At 36.3% G+C, this 15,167-nt stretch overlaps 1 protein-coding gene and 1 pseudogene across 2 annotated transcripts; one reads left to right on the top strand and one right to left on the bottom strand.

Moving 5' to 3' along the window:
- Positions 1 to 248: 248 nt before the first annotated feature.
- SPC25 (SPC25 component of NDC80 kinetochore complex) lies at positions 249 to 14,481 on the bottom strand. Of its 2 annotated transcripts, none has more exons than XM_006749909.3 (7): positions 14,370 to 14,481; positions 13,380 to 13,532; positions 13,219 to 13,284; positions 7,642 to 7,788; positions 7,086 to 7,190; positions 2,573 to 2,671; positions 249 to 596 (listed from the first exon to the last, which is right to left on the bottom strand). In XM_006749909.3, the coding sequence occupies exons 2-7, from the start codon at positions 13,516 to 13,518 to the stop codon at positions 472 to 474; spliced, it is 681 nt and encodes a 226-aa protein (XP_006749972.1). In that variant the 5' UTR covers positions 13,519 to 13,532; positions 14,370 to 14,481; the 3' UTR covers positions 249 to 471. The 2 variants fall into 2 exon arrangements, with proteins under 2 accessions (XP_006749972.1, XP_030877023.1); XM_031021163.2 differs by lacking the exon at positions 14,370 to 14,481 and adding an exon at positions 14,037 to 14,354.
- LOC102737356 (ribosome biogenesis protein NSA2 homolog pseudogene) lies at positions 3,728 to 5,137 on the top strand (annotated as a pseudogene).
- Positions 14,482 to 15,167: the final 686 nt, after the last annotated feature.

Raw genomic sequence — 15,167 nt, 5'->3', positions numbered from 1 at the left:
TGTGGCTCCCCCTGCTTGTACTCTCTTGCTCTCTCTGGCAAATAAATAAATAAAATCTTAAAAAAAGATAAAAAAATAAAAAGCTTGGAAACCAATGAGACACAGTGTTGGTTGTACGAATTCCCATTTCCAGGCTAGCCTTAAACTGCCCATGCCTGCCATTAAAAAATATGTATACACACACACAAACACACACATATATATATATATATATATATACATAGTACACTTTCATTTTAGAAAGGACACATTTGACTTTATAAATTTTATTTCTTAAGATTTTAATTAAAATAATTTAAAGAAATACACCACACAGAAATGTTACAGAAATACAAAAAAATTATATAGGCAAACAATGGATAATAAGAATTCTTTTTAAAAGAGATACACAATGATAAAAAAAAAGAGAGAGAGAGAGAGAGATACACAATAGGGAAGAAAAATGAACAATTTTTATATACTATTCATACATTAATTATAAACCATAGCAGTAAAAGCTTTCCGAACATTGGCAAGAAAAGCCGAGAAATTGTTGGTCTTCCTTACATTCTCTTGAAATTCTGCCAGGCACTCAAGATGAGGAGCACTATCTGACACTAGAAGGAAAAAAAAAAAAAATAGAAGATAATTTGAATGAGATTTTTTTTATGGAAGAGAAGTGTTTCTAATTTAGATGCTTTCATCTAATTCAAATCATTTCAAGTCCATTTTACTGAAATGCTTTGAGCACAGAACAATAGATACAATTGATTTTCATATCCTAACTATCTTTTGGACCTCTTCTTTGTTTAATCTCTAAATACTAAAATCTTAAGTACTACGATCTTACTTTAAAGGTAAACAGGTGGTAGTCAAGGGATTGAAGAGCTTAGTGATAAAGAACAGAATGCCATTTCCCATCATCTTTCTATACATTTTGTTTTAACTAAACTGTTTTAACAGGTGTGTGTGTTGTTTTTTTAAACAGTTAAGTCAGTTTTCTCTGTAAACCTTTGGCTTGACTTCTAGTTTCTGGTCACTAGATCAAAAGAGAACAACTTTCAAAGCCAACTTTTAATAATTTATAATTATGGGAAAAAATCTAAACTTTTATAAGTTTTCATTAGAAAATGTGACTGCCATTCTAAGAGTGTATTTTTTTTTTTTAAAGATTTTATTTATTTATTTGAGAGAGAGAGAAAGAGAGACAGAGAGCATGAGAGGGGGTAGGGTCAGAGGGAGAAGCAGGCTCCCCGCTGAGCGGGGAGCCCGATGTGGGACTCGATCCCGGGACTCCAGGACCATGACCTGAGCCGAAGGCAGTCGCTTAACCAACTGAGCCACCCAGGCGCCCTAAAAGTGTATTCTAATTATAGGGCTTCCTAATCAAATGAGACACAAAGTCCCAAGTAAACAGTACAGCTCTCACATGTAGTTGTACAAAATGGTACATCTTGGGACCAAGTCTCCAGTGAGGGTGGTCAAAGGAAAGGAATGATCCAGGTTTCTCTCCCAACAATTTAGTCCTTTGTCCAAGGAGAAGAAATTCGACCATGTCAGATTTCCAGCTCTTTGGTTGAGATCGCTTAGGAAACAAGGACCATGACCACAAGAGAAAGAATAGCGAAGAGCACTTGGTTCAAAATCACACTGTAGATTCTATTTTAATACACTATCAAATACTGTGATACTATGTAGCAAGAGAGAATATACAATTTGGAGAACACTAAAAACCTAGGTATGTGGGTTTTTAGGGTTTGCTTTTTAAAATTTAGCACTCATTAAAAAATATTTACTGAGAGAATATATAAATACAATATACAATATAAATTCCATGAGAATGAGGACCGAGTCACCAGAGTACATTAGGCAGCCAACTCGGCAGCTCTCCTGAGTGTGTATCTGCTATAAATGCTTTAAGATGAGAACACAGGTCTAATGAGCTGAGAAACATTTTCCTGAATTCCAATAAATGAAAAATTACCTTAAAAGGGGCATTAGAAGAATTAAAAAGAAAGAAATATATTTCCATTCTCTTCTTGTTCCCCCTATTATCAATCATATATATTCCCCATAAATTGATGACCTTCTGGCCTGCTGGAGAATCAGTAAGTGAGCTAAATTATCAATGTGTGGGATTTTTCAGAAGACAGTAATATTTCTTAAATTGATTTTTGGGAAGATAAATGATCACATTCTGATGACTTAGCATTTGCTTTTAAAATCAACTACTTGCATAAATTATAATATTCATATTTACATAGTTATATCCTTTATAACTTTAGCTTTAAGTTCTCTAAAAGGATAATTCAAACTTGTATATGAAATGCATTGATCTGTGGCCTTTAACACTTTTCTGCCACTGTGGCACTGTGCCGTTCTGAAGAAAAGGGACATATTTAGGATCCTACATAATAACTACAAATCACAACTATACTCACAGGCTTTAGAAGACACTACCCCATGAAGCAAGACTGGCAAAGAAAGCACTACCTTGTGGGAATTACTTTCCTTCCTATTACTTTCTATGTGGAGTCAGATAACATTTGGGGATGCCAATCTTAAATACTAGTTAAGAGATAGGAATACATACCTTCATACTCCTTGGCTTCATTTAGGTGGAGGGAAAACATAAATGGGTTCTCAGGATGCTTAGGGTCAATATTAGTGAATATAAACTGTAATTTATCACCTGAAAAAAGAGATTAGATTATTTGGTATGAGAATATTTTATCGTGCCAAGGGTTTCAGTGGAGATGAGCTTTCTCACCTGTCCTTAATATCTATATGCTAAATACATACATACATACATATATTTAACAAAACCTCCAAATGTACAAGTTACAAATTAGTTTTAAATGAACTGTAGTATAAATATGATTTTAAAAAGCACAACAAAAGAAAATAATTGATACACTGGACTTCATCAAAAAATAAAAACTTTTGTCCTTCAAAGGATATTATCAAGAGAGTGAAAAGATAACCCACAGAATGGGAGAAAATATTTGTAAATCATATCTCTGACATGGATTTAATATATAGGATATATTTTAAAAAACTACAACTGAACAACTAAAAGAAAAGCAACCCAATTTGAAAATGGACAAAAAGGACTTGAATAGATATTTCTCCAAAGAACAGACACAAATGGTCAATAAGCACATGGAAAGATGCTCAACACCGCTAATCACTGGGGAAATGCAAACCAAACTACAATGAGATATCATTTCACACCTACCAGGACAGCTATAACAAAACAAAACAAAACAAGAAAAGTGTGGATGAAGACAAATGCAAGATGGTGCTGAAGCTGTGGAAAAGTCTGGCAGTGCCTCAAAAAGTTTAAAGCAAGAATTACAGTAGGACCCAGTGACTCTATTCCGAGGTACCTACTCAAAAGAACTGAAAATAGGGACTCCTATAACTTTGCCAACGTTTATAGCAGCATTACTCACAGCAGCCAAAAGGTGATAATAACCGTGTGTTCACTGATAGATGATCAGATAAACAAAATATGGTATATACACACAATGGAATATTATTTGGTCATAAAAAGGAAGGAACTTCTGATACATGCTACAACATGAATGAACCTTGAAAACATGCTAAGTAAAATAATCCAGATGCAAAAGAACAAATACTATAGGATGCCACCTATATGAAATACTTAGAATAGGTAATTATAGAGACAGGAAGTAGATTAGAGGTTATCAGGGGCTGGGGGGGAGGAATAAGAAGTTATTGCTTAATGACTGTTTGCAGTGATGAAAAATTCTGGAAATGTGCTGATGATTGCACTGCATTGTCAATGTAATTAATGTCACTGAACTGTACGATAAAAATAGTTAAAATGGCAAATTCTAGGTCATAGTTTTACCACAATAAAAAAATGTACTACTAAACAGATTTAATTTGACCTTTTCTACACAGTAATCCAGACTTAATGCCTATTTTCCAAAAGACCTCCAAATGCTCCCAAAGGAGTAAATGCCCATTAGAAATTAAAAATGGCAGCCACAAAGTAGAAACTCACGTACATTTTAATTTTGCTCTACAGCATAAAAAATTAGGAAATCTCATTTTAAAAATAGTTGTAATTAGGTCGCGGCTTGCGTGGAGTCAGCTCACGGGTCTGGGAGACCTGAAAATTGAGAGCTTCTTTGTACTCCAGCAGCTGCACCCGACAGCTCTGCGGCCGTCACCACGCCACAAAATGAATACACTGAGTTACACCGGAAGCGATATGGTTATTGTTTGGATTACCATGAAAAAAAAAAGAAAGGTCGAGAGGCTCATGAACGATTAAAGAAGGCAAAAAAGATGATTGGTCTGAAAGCTAACCTCTACCATAAACAGTGCCATGCTGAGACAATACAAATGAAAAAGACTATCAAGATGCATGAAAAGAGAAACACCAAAAAAAAGAATGGTGAAAAGACTCCACAAGGAGCAGTACCTGTATATCTACTGGACAGAGAGGGACAGTCCTGAGCTAAAGTACTTTCCAATATGATTAAACAAAAACGAAAAGAGAAAGCAGGAAAATGGGAAGTTCCTCTACCCAAAGTTCATGCCCAGGGAGAAACAGAAGTATTAAAAGTTATTCGAACACAAAAGAGAAAGAAGCAAGCATGGAAGAGGATGGTCACTAAAGTCTGCTTTGTTGGAGACAGCTTTACTCGAAAACCACCTAAATATGAAAGATTCATTAGACCAATGGGCTTACGTTTCAAAAAGGCCCATGTAACTCACCCTGACTTGAAAGCCACCTTTTGCCTGCCAATACTTGTTGTAAAAAAGAATCCTTCATCCCCACTATATACAACTTTGGGTGTTATTACCAAAGGTACTGTAATTGAGGTGAACCTGAGTGAGTTGGGCCTTGTGACACAAGAAGGCAAAGTTATTTGGGGAAAATATGCCCAGGTTACCAACAATCCTGAAAATGATGGATGCATAAATGCAGTCCTGCTGGTTTGACAGCAGTTTCAGACACGAAAATCCTTATAATTACTGAAGACTACACACCGATCAGGAAGACCACCATTATTGTGGTGGTTCTGAATACCACCAAACAGCCTTACGTATCTGCAGTCATCAAGAGAAGTATTTATTCTATTGTGAAAAACATTAAAATAGACATTAAAATAAAAAAAAATAGTTTTAATTACAAAAAGTAATATTGAAAAACATGTCTTACACTTTTAATCAAAATGAAATAATTACATTAGTACACCAGATTTTAAAAACAAGATTTATTGATTTATTGATTTATGAGAGGGGTGGGGAAGGGCAGAGGGAGAGAGAATCTTGAGCAGATGCCACGCTGAGCAGGGAGCCCGACACCTGTCGCAGGTCGCTGGGTTTGATCTCACAACCCTGAGATCATGACCTGAGCTGAAACCAAGAGTCTGTCACTTAGCTGACTATGCCACCCAGGCACCCCCAGTACACCAGATTTTTAAAAGTGTTAATAGTAATGGGAGGGAAACATGCCAAGGAAAAAAGACTTCCTAAGATAATGAAGGGTTTAATTTGGGTTGTCTTCTTTAAAAAACATTTCCTGACTTTTGAGGGCTATGAGAAAGTTTTATTTTTAAATCTAAAATAATTCTAAAGCTTTCTGGTTCAAAAGCACCTCAGGATGACAGTAAGTCCAATGGATCAAAAATTCAGAGCTGGACCCTATATTTCCCTCTAATCAAAAGGTTATTATTTTTTATTAAAAGCTTATTCCAACAGATGGAGGGGTGGGGCAGAAACAAGACTCACAGATATATGAATGAAGAGCCCAGACAATCAAAGAAATATAATTAAATATACAGAAAAAAGGTTTACCTTTTCATTAATAATCAAAGAAATGCACTTAAAAATAAATGCTCCAATTATATCAAGTCAACTACCAAAAAAAACCCAAACACAAACAAACTTAAAAAACTACAATTCTTGCAAGAAAACAATGAAATGGGTACTCTTTACATTGTAGAGAGGTGTGCACAAAAGAATTAATATGGCAGGCCTGACGCTGCTATCATTAAGAATTTTAGAAAGGCCTGCTTGCAAGTTGGTCATTGGCTGGTATTGGGGCCCCCCAAACCACCCCAGATTTGAAGAGTCACAAGGAGGAATCATAGGACTCCCCACAGGGTCATACTCACGGCTATGATTTATTAGAGAGAAAGGCTACGGCAAAATCAGCAAAGGGAAAAACACATGGGGTGAAGTCTAGAGAAAACCAGCACAAGCTGCAAGAGTCTCTGATGAGCTTCCCCGGTAGACAACACTTTACACATATTGTCACATTCAGTGCTAAGGGAATTAAGCACATCCTGTGTGACTCTGCTGGATTAAGACTCTTAAAAAATTATGTCTGAAAAAGTGTTTCTTTTAGACTTTGCCCCAGTGCCTTTTTTGGGCTGATTTTGTTTTGTATCCTCTCTGCAATAAATCTGAGCCATGAATATGACTATATGCAGAGTCCTGTAAGTCTTTCTAGAGAATCACCAAACCTGACGGTGATCTTGGGGACTGCTAACACAACAAATATTGATATAAATTGGCACATATACTACACATAACGCCATTAAAATATTTACATGCTTTAACCCAGTAATGCCTCTCTGGGAATTCCATGGAAATTATACAAAAGAAATGGAGAAGTCTATATTCACTATAGTACTTCTAAAACCGAACCACAGGCAGAATCCAAAGGTTAAGTTAGAAACAAACCTGTATTAAATGATAGATAAAAGACTGGATAAATTAAGATACATTAACGGAATGAATTATTACACTACCATTTTAAAACTACCATAGGAAGGCGATAGCAACTGGAAAAATGCTAATCATACAATACCAGTAAGAACAAGGAACAAAAATTATTTTCGTGGTGGCAGTCATGCCAAAAATACATTTATTAAAATACTGGATGATAAATAACCAAGGCAGCAGTAATTATGTTAGGATGATAAAAATGTTTAAATTCTTTCCGATTTTCTAAAAAGTTAATAATGTTGTCATTATTTTCTTTGAGAACATTTTTTAAATTCGCTACTTAAGATATACCTTTCTAATCTCGTATGTTTTACTTACATTAATATACATACCATAAATTTTTCGAATTTCTAGTCCAAGTCGATCTTTATATAAGTCTGCAGATTTCTGTAGTCTTTTCAACCTCTCTTCATTAGCTTTGTTAGCAGCAGAAATAGCTATGATTTTTTTAAAAAATACACATATTTGAATAAGAAATTTTTTTAGACAAAGAGACTTCACAGCATAAAAAATGTGCTTAATAGTTCCTGACAGAGAATGTGTGATCAATAACTCTGTTGCATAAAATATACTATGGCTTCTCCAGACAAATCTAATTTAGTGAAACTGTCTCCCACTCTGCTTAATTAAGCTGCCATATCAATTGCATTATCACTCTGGTTATATGAGAAATCAAAAGGACCTTTAAGTAAAACAAGATAAAATACAGCCCACTTAGCTAACTTCACACAGCTTCCTTGCAGAACTGAGTGGCTGGCTATGTCCCTGAGGCATGTCATCCATTTTTAGTAATGAACTGGAGAGAAGGCAAGAGATACAGAATTGTGAACCATCACCACTTTGAAATTTAGGTTAATGTTTTAAATATGTGTATAACTGGAAACTTACTTTCCTTCTTCTTAGCATATTCTTCCTTAAGATCCTGAATATTTGCAGTCAGTACTTCCAGTTCCTGCTTTTTGTCTTTTATTTCAGCAATCAACCTTAACAAGTTATCTTTTTTTTCTTGAATGAGGTTATTCTGCCTACAGATCTCTGTAAGAAACACAAAGTGTTAGCTAGAATATATATACTTTGTTCTCCAACATCTATCACAGATAAGAAATAATTGACTTTCATAAGATCAATAATGTTTTAGTTGGTAAGTGCTTCCTAATGGTTCAAAAATTATAAAGAACAAAAAGAAAAAAATCCTATTCTTTTCTATTTGCATTTGAAAATAAAAGACCCTGCAGCTCTACTCTTCAAGTAAGTACATAAATAAAGCTCACCATCAAAGACAACCAAAATCTGGACAATGTTTTTACACAGTGCTTTAAAGAAACGGTTCATTCTAATGTTGTATTAATGATTCTGGAAGACACTAAAAAAAAAAACAAAACAGAAAGAAGTGAAGGAAGAGAGGAAGGAAGGATGAAACCTCATTTATATTTGTAATAAACAAAACATGTAGGAATAATCTAGATCAAGAAATATGTAGGCCCTATATGAAAAAAAGGGCAAAACCTGTCTGAGACATGTATTTGATTTGACCTGGATGTATGGAAAGACATTTTATGCTTCTAAATATTATAAAGGTGTCACTATTTCCCAAATCCATTTCTTTTTTTTTTTTTTTTTTTAAAGATTTTATTTATTCATTTGACAGAGAGAGAGAGAGCACAAGCAGGCAGAGAGGCAGGCAGAGGGAGAGGGAGAAGCAGACTCTCCACCGAGCAGGGAGCCTGACAGGACCCTGGGACCATGACCCGAGCCGAAGGCAGCCACTTAACCGACTGAGCCACCCAGGTGCCCCCCAAATCCATTTCTATATTAATGCAGTCCCAATGGAATTTGAGGGAAGGGAAAGGGAAGACCTAAAAAAGTAACTATAAAATTTATCTGACGAATACACAGGTGAGAAGAGTTAAGGAAATACAGTAAGAAAAATAATGAGGAAAGGGACTTGTCCTATTAAATTTAACATCTGTGATTGTGACACTTTTAATACAATAGTGGGGTACCAGCTGAAGAAATGACATACAGTTTAGTTAAAACAAAAACTGCATTTCCAAACAAACATTGGTATATTTAGGAAATTAATATGAGAAATGAAATATAAAAACAAGTGGTAGATGGTTTCCCCAAACCGTGCTGAAATCCAAAATAAATTCCATATTTATTAAATATTTAAATATAAAATGAAATCTTACAAAACCTAAAAGGCAGTATCTGAATATAAAATTACTTCTATGGGGAAAGATCTTTTTACTCAAAGGCAAAAAGAAATCAAAGAGAAAAACATATACCAGCTACATAAAAGTTAATAAGTAGGCGAAAAACCTCATATTTGATTCAAATAAGCAAACTCTACTATATGCTAGGAACTTTGTTCAACACCTTATACTTCTGTAAATTTACTTAAATTTCACTATTATACATTTTGTAGATCTAATTTAAAAGAGGAAAAAGGCTCAGCAGATGACTAACGTGCCCAAAGCTTTACTTGCTAGGATGCAATAAATAGAAGACCTGGATTCAAACTCAGGATTTGACTTTAAAGACCATGCTTTTGAGCATTAAATATTCTCCCCAACTGTTTTTTTTTTTTTAAGATTGATTTATTTATTTGACAGAGAGAGAGAGAGCACAAGCAGGGGGAGCAGCAGACAGAGGGAGAGGGAGAAGCAGGCTCCTTGCTGAGCAGGGAGCCCAACTCAGGGCTCAATCCCAGGACTCCAGGATCATGACCCAAGCCAAAGGCAGCCACTTAACTGAGCCACCCAGGTGCCCCTCCCCTGACTGTTCTTAATCTAAAGAAGACACAAATATAAATTCCTAAGACAAAAACAGACAAAAGAATAAACAGAGGAAATGTAGACTGCAGATGGCTAATAAATATGAAAGACAATTTAACACAAGTAGTAATCACAGAAATGCAAATAAAGCAATAACATACCAATTTTAATTTAGTACAACAATGTTTACAAAAATAACAGCTAGCAGTTGAGAAGAATGCAAAATACTAAAGTTCTTGTAGCATATCTTTGACATTGCAAAACAAGTCTTAAGGATATTCATGTCCTTTGATTAGTTACTTCATTTCTACAAGTTACTTTAAGAAAACAAGATGTGTGCAAGTACTTATATACAAAAGATTATTTTCATTATTATTTATAATGGTGAAAAACTGAAAACATCCTAAATGGCTCATGGGTAAATTATTAAATACAGTAGATCAATAAGGTAGAATATTTTTTCAAAGAATTTAGCAATATGGAAAAATACTCTAAAAAAAAAAGTTATATAGACACCATGAACAAAATTATGTCAAAAATACTACATAGCACATGAAAAAGAAAAAAGAAAAAAAGTACGTCATTTTGTTAAATATGATTCTCAACGTTTCAGATAATTTGTTTGCTTTTCTGTATTTTCCAAGAATTTGGACATGATCATATATTATGTCAAGTATAATTTAAAGATAGACATTTTATCAGAATTAACAGAAAGAAAAATGCTTTAAAAAAAAAAAATTCAATTTAAACCAAAACCAAAGCCAAAAACAGTTCAGCCATTTCTTCTCCCAAACCCTGCCTCTGGCAACCACCAATCTGTTATCTATGAGTTTGCTTGTTTTAAAAAAAATTTTTTTTTTAGATTCCACACATATCATATAGTATTTGTCTCTCTGCCTTATTTCACTTAGCATAATGCCCTCGAGGCCCATCTATGTCACAAATGTCAACATTTCATTACTTTCATGGCTTTATTCTATCATGTATATATATATATATATATACACACACCACAATCACTTTATCCACTCATCCATCTATGAACACACAGGTTGTTTCCTTAACTTGGCTATTGTAAATAATAAACACGGGGGTGCAGATATCTTTTTGAGTTAGTTTTCATTTTCCTCTAATAAACACCCATAGTGGGGATCATATGGTAGGTCTATTTTTAATTTTCTGAGGAACCTCCATACTATTTTCCAGAGTGGCTGCTATAGAAAAATGCTACTTTAAAAAAAGGTAAGTATGTTGTATGACAAAAGAGATGCATATTTAAAGTCCAACGGTCTCGGTTCCATCCTGGTTTCTCAGTTGTCACCCAAGGACCTTGGTCAAATTACAACTTTGGCGACGCTTATGAAACAAGAATAATGATGGCGGCTCCCTGTATTTACTTCACAGGGCTAGAGTGTCCAATAATAATAATATGGAAACTTCTAAACTATTAATGATACATAAATACCATATATGTCAGTGTTTTTATTACAACATTTAAAGAACTGTATGGGGGCACCTCGGTGGCACAGGCAGTGGGTGTCTAACTCTTGATTTTGGCTTGAGTCGTGATCCCAGGGCTGTGGGATCAAGCACATCGGCCCTGTGCTCAGCGCAGAGTCGGCCTGTGATTCTTTCCCTCTGCCCATCCCCCCCCACCCCCTGCTCTCTCAAATAAATAAATAAATAAATCTTAAAAAAAAAGGTTCTGGAACCTTTCAGAAAGAAAAGAAAAGAGAAGAAAGAATGAACTGTATGGATTTGTGCCAACACAAATGTAAGGGCCCTTGATGTTGCATAACTATTATTTTACGTGTACATAGTCAGCTGTCTCTTTTATTCTCTAGGGCAGGTATTTCAAACTTTCACTACTACTCACCACACAAACCCTCCCTCGAATTTTCCTTCCATGTGGAAAGGTTGTTTCATGCTAACACTGGAAAGAGCAGACATTTTGGCTGCACTCTTAAACCTTGTATCTATCAAATGTATGACCTTAGCTAAGTTTCTTAATCTCAGTGAGCTTCAAATTTCTGTCTTGTAAAGATTTCAGGATTTAAGAGCCTGGTCCATAGTAAATGCCTCTCACTTTGAACAGAGGATCTTCCTCCTTTTGATAAATAGAAGGAACAGATGCTCCAGGTGGGCCAGAATTTTTGGCTAATTTGTTCTCTGTAGTATCTTCCTAGAAGGGTACCTGGCGCAGAGTAGCTACTCAACAAATATGTGGTGAGTGAATAAGTTCCCTCAAGCTTGCCGACTCCCCACATGTATCTGTATCAGTATCCTCTCCTGACAGAGTACCAGTGGCTCCTTCTCCAATCTATGGTTAATCCAGATTCCCTCCCCTCTATTCTACTACTCATCGTCCCCTGACCCTTTTTTTCAACATCTGTTTCTCCACTGACTTCTTTCCTGCAGCAAATAAACATGCTCATTTTAGGGTAGACACCTTAAAAATGAAAAAAATTCTGTGCTCACTCAGCCCATTCCATTATTACAGCAATTATTACCATGTATTTTAATTGTGGATTCCCTGTCTGTATATTCCACTAAATTGTAACCAGTATGTAGACATCATACTTTGTGCACTGTTGTCTCCACGCTAGACAAATATCAGTCAAATCTTCACTGAATTAATTAAACTTAGGTAAATTTTATTTCTGTTCAAGCATAAACTGATATTTTAAAGAAAAACAATTGATAATGCTTTTAGATTTTAGACTATTTAGAGCATATTTTCACTACAGGTCATCTTTAAGAGCACACTGAGACTCACAGTAGCAAAAATTGATAGTTTCAAACTTACGTTTCTAACCCCCAGCAATTCTACAAACCAAGAATGTTTACACACACACACATACATACACACAAGTGGTTTTCCTTTCTGCTTGTGGTTACAGAAGAAATGAAAACAATAAAAGGGCAAGGAAGCTTCAGGGCAGCTCAGAAAGTAAATATGGGTAAAAGGCTAGCATTATAGCCTACCAGGGTTCCAAAATCAAACGCCTTCAGGGGCCAGATAATAAGTGGGCAAAACAAAGCCAAAGAAATTATTGGGGATTGTAGCAAATTAAAGGACACATGTTCCATCTAAAGACATTCCATTAATAGTGTTTAAAACATGGTGCCATGAAATTTAGCCTGTGGCCACAAGTCTGTGATCTGTGTATAAGAATTCAATAAAACCTACACATACACCGTGGAAACTCCAGAGTGGTATAAACGAGAGGGCAAGAATAACAGGAAAAATATGGAGAAAACAGTCAAGAGTACTAACCCTACCCCCAAAGAACTGAGGAACTCCAGCTTTTCAACCCCCAGCCTATGACTTCCATGAGAAAACAAACTCATTTTTCAAATAACTGGAATTTACACATCAGCACAGATGAATCTCACAAGCATACTGATGAATAAAAAAAGGGACAGGATACACACAAAATGATGCCATTTATATAACATTCAAAAAACAATACTAAATACTAAGAGGTTAGTTCTGGAAGGTGGGAGAAGAGAAAAGTATACATGGGATGTTCTATTTCTTAAGCTGGGTTGTAGGTACACAAATGTTTATTAGTTTTATAGGTATGTGTATATATACACACACACAATACATTGTTTTATTTGTATGAGGGATTGCCTAAAGATGTTCAATCTAAAAAAACTCTGTGATCTACAGTTTGTCACCTACGATTTTGATATTCCAGAAACATCTCAACCATTCGTTCTTCTTCCTTTAATTTCACAGACAGCTTTTCTGAAAGAGAAATTGGAATTGAAGTTTCAGTTCAGCTGAAATAACATAAAAAGCAAGAACAACAAAACAGCATGTTACAAGTTAACTTCAGTTACCTCCACATGCTTTGATGGAGTCTTTGTAGGTATCTCTTAGTCCCACCATCCCACAGGAAGTGTCACTGACAGTGCTTTTGAATTTATTCCAAAATTCATTTATGCTTTTATCAAATAGTGCAAGTTCGTCCTCTATCATTTTGGAAGAAAATGCTACAAAACAAATAGAACATTATATTTCTTATGAGTCATTGAAATCAAATCAGGCTCACATTCCAATCAAATGTATTTTGGCAGTGTGACCTTTGCTAGAAAAGAGTTAGCAGCTTACTTTTAACTCTAGATATTCCAGGGCAGATCAAGCCATCTGGACTTAACCACCGTTAAGATGCAAGATTCCAGGAAAGACATCTTTACCTCCCAGGGACTTGTCAGTAGTGTAACTGCACAAGACACTCACACAGCTCTATGACCTTGGGAAAATGATTCTGACTCCGTTTTCTCACAAGTAAAATTGGTAACTTATAAGGCGTTTCCAACTCTGACCATCTGAATTCTGGCCTGCATTGCCAGGTCCCAGATGGATGGTCCCCTCTCATAGGATAAAACCCCACATCTAGCCTGTCTCTCCCTCCCACTAAGATCAGGAAAAGTAGCACTAAACAGGCGACTGGAGTGGGAATTTAGTGGGCTTAGTCCAGGAAAGGTACAAGTCACCTGCACTCTCTGGGTCTTGGTGTCCTCTTCTGTAAAACAGTGTCCCGTAAGACTGCAGGCTCCACCAGTTTTCTGTACCGCTAAAACCATCCCAAAAACCTAAAACCTTCCCAGGAGGGCCACAGACCTCTCATTCGCTGAAACCCGGAACCTTTCAGCCTCACCGCCGCCCACCCGACGTGCAAACAACAAGCGGTGCATTTCAGACCTCGTTCTCGAAAATAAATCCCGCCCGGAAACCCACTTTCCCTTATCGCGACAGGCGGATCGGGGAGCCCTGGTGAGTTCCCACCTCCCTCACCTTCTCCAGGAGGTCTGAGCCCCGCCACCTACCCACAAAAGACCTGAACCAATTCGAGCCAAAACCGGGTCTCCAGAACCAGGTCCCGCAGCCGCGCCGACTTTCCTATTTCAAATCTTAGGGCGTCTTGCTCCTCCCGCCCTCGGGCGCCCATTCGCCTTCGGATTGGCTGATAGCTAGGCTCCTCATGACGGGATTGGTTGATCTAGCCCTCCGGGATTCTCGCGAAAAGATAGGGGAAGTGCATTCTGGGATTTGTAGTTTTCTCTGAGACAAGTCGGACTCTCAGCTCTGCTTCGTAAAATACTAATTAATAGCTCCAGAGGAACTCGCCCCAGCACAAGGCCTTCATCAGTTTCAAATAAAGGCTTCTGTAACAAATATAAATATTGAGCTTTAATCGCATTCTGTTGCCAAGTATATTCCCTCTTCTTTAATACTCCCTGTAGCTTAAAGTTAATTAAAAAAAAATAATAAAGCTAATAAAAATACCATTGCTTAATCTGTCTCATCATTTGGTTGGAACATTACTGTCTACTGGCTTCTAATATGAACGTTTCCAAAATTTCTTAAGTCTCTGTTTTTGACCATGTGAAACAGAAACAAAGAGCAGTACCTAGTACTGGTATTCTTTGCCCCAGTAGAAACTCAAAGACACAAAACTTTTTATGGACAAGTTTCTTGGTACCTACCCTCTCTGATAGTCTGTGTTGCTGATAAAAGCGAAAAGAAGCGGGGAAGCCAGAAGTAATTCAAGGTTTTCAACTCTGATATCTGTAAGAATGGTGATGCTGTTGGTGGGATGGAAATCATCTTCGTGGTTGTTTTGG

This window comes from Leptonychotes weddellii, chromosome 3 (assembly GCF_054177405.1).
Source record: "Leptonychotes weddellii isolate Sample4059 chromosome 3, ASM5417740v2, whole genome shotgun sequence".
NCBI lineage: Eukaryota > Metazoa > Chordata > Mammalia > Carnivora > Phocidae > Leptonychotes > Leptonychotes weddellii.
The sequence above is the reverse complement of the archived record's forward strand: the minus strand, read 5'-3'. Positions and strand labels throughout refer to the sequence as shown.

What these genes read in the sequence shown, in the direction of transcription:
- SPC25 (XM_006749909.3), bottom strand. Translation starts at nt 13,518, where the DNA reads ATGATAGAGGACGAACTTGCACTATTTGATAAAAGCATAAATGAATTT. An exon ending in CTCCATCAAAGCATGTGGAG is followed by an intron (nt 13,285 to 13,379) that starts GTAACTGAAGTT and finishes TTTCTCTTTCAG; the next exon opens with AAAAGCTGTCTGTGAAATTA. An exon ending in TGAAGCCAAGGAGTATGAAG is followed by an intron (nt 597 to 2,572) that starts GTATGTATTCCT and finishes TTTTCCTTCTAG; the next exon opens with TGTCAGATAGTGCTCCTCAT.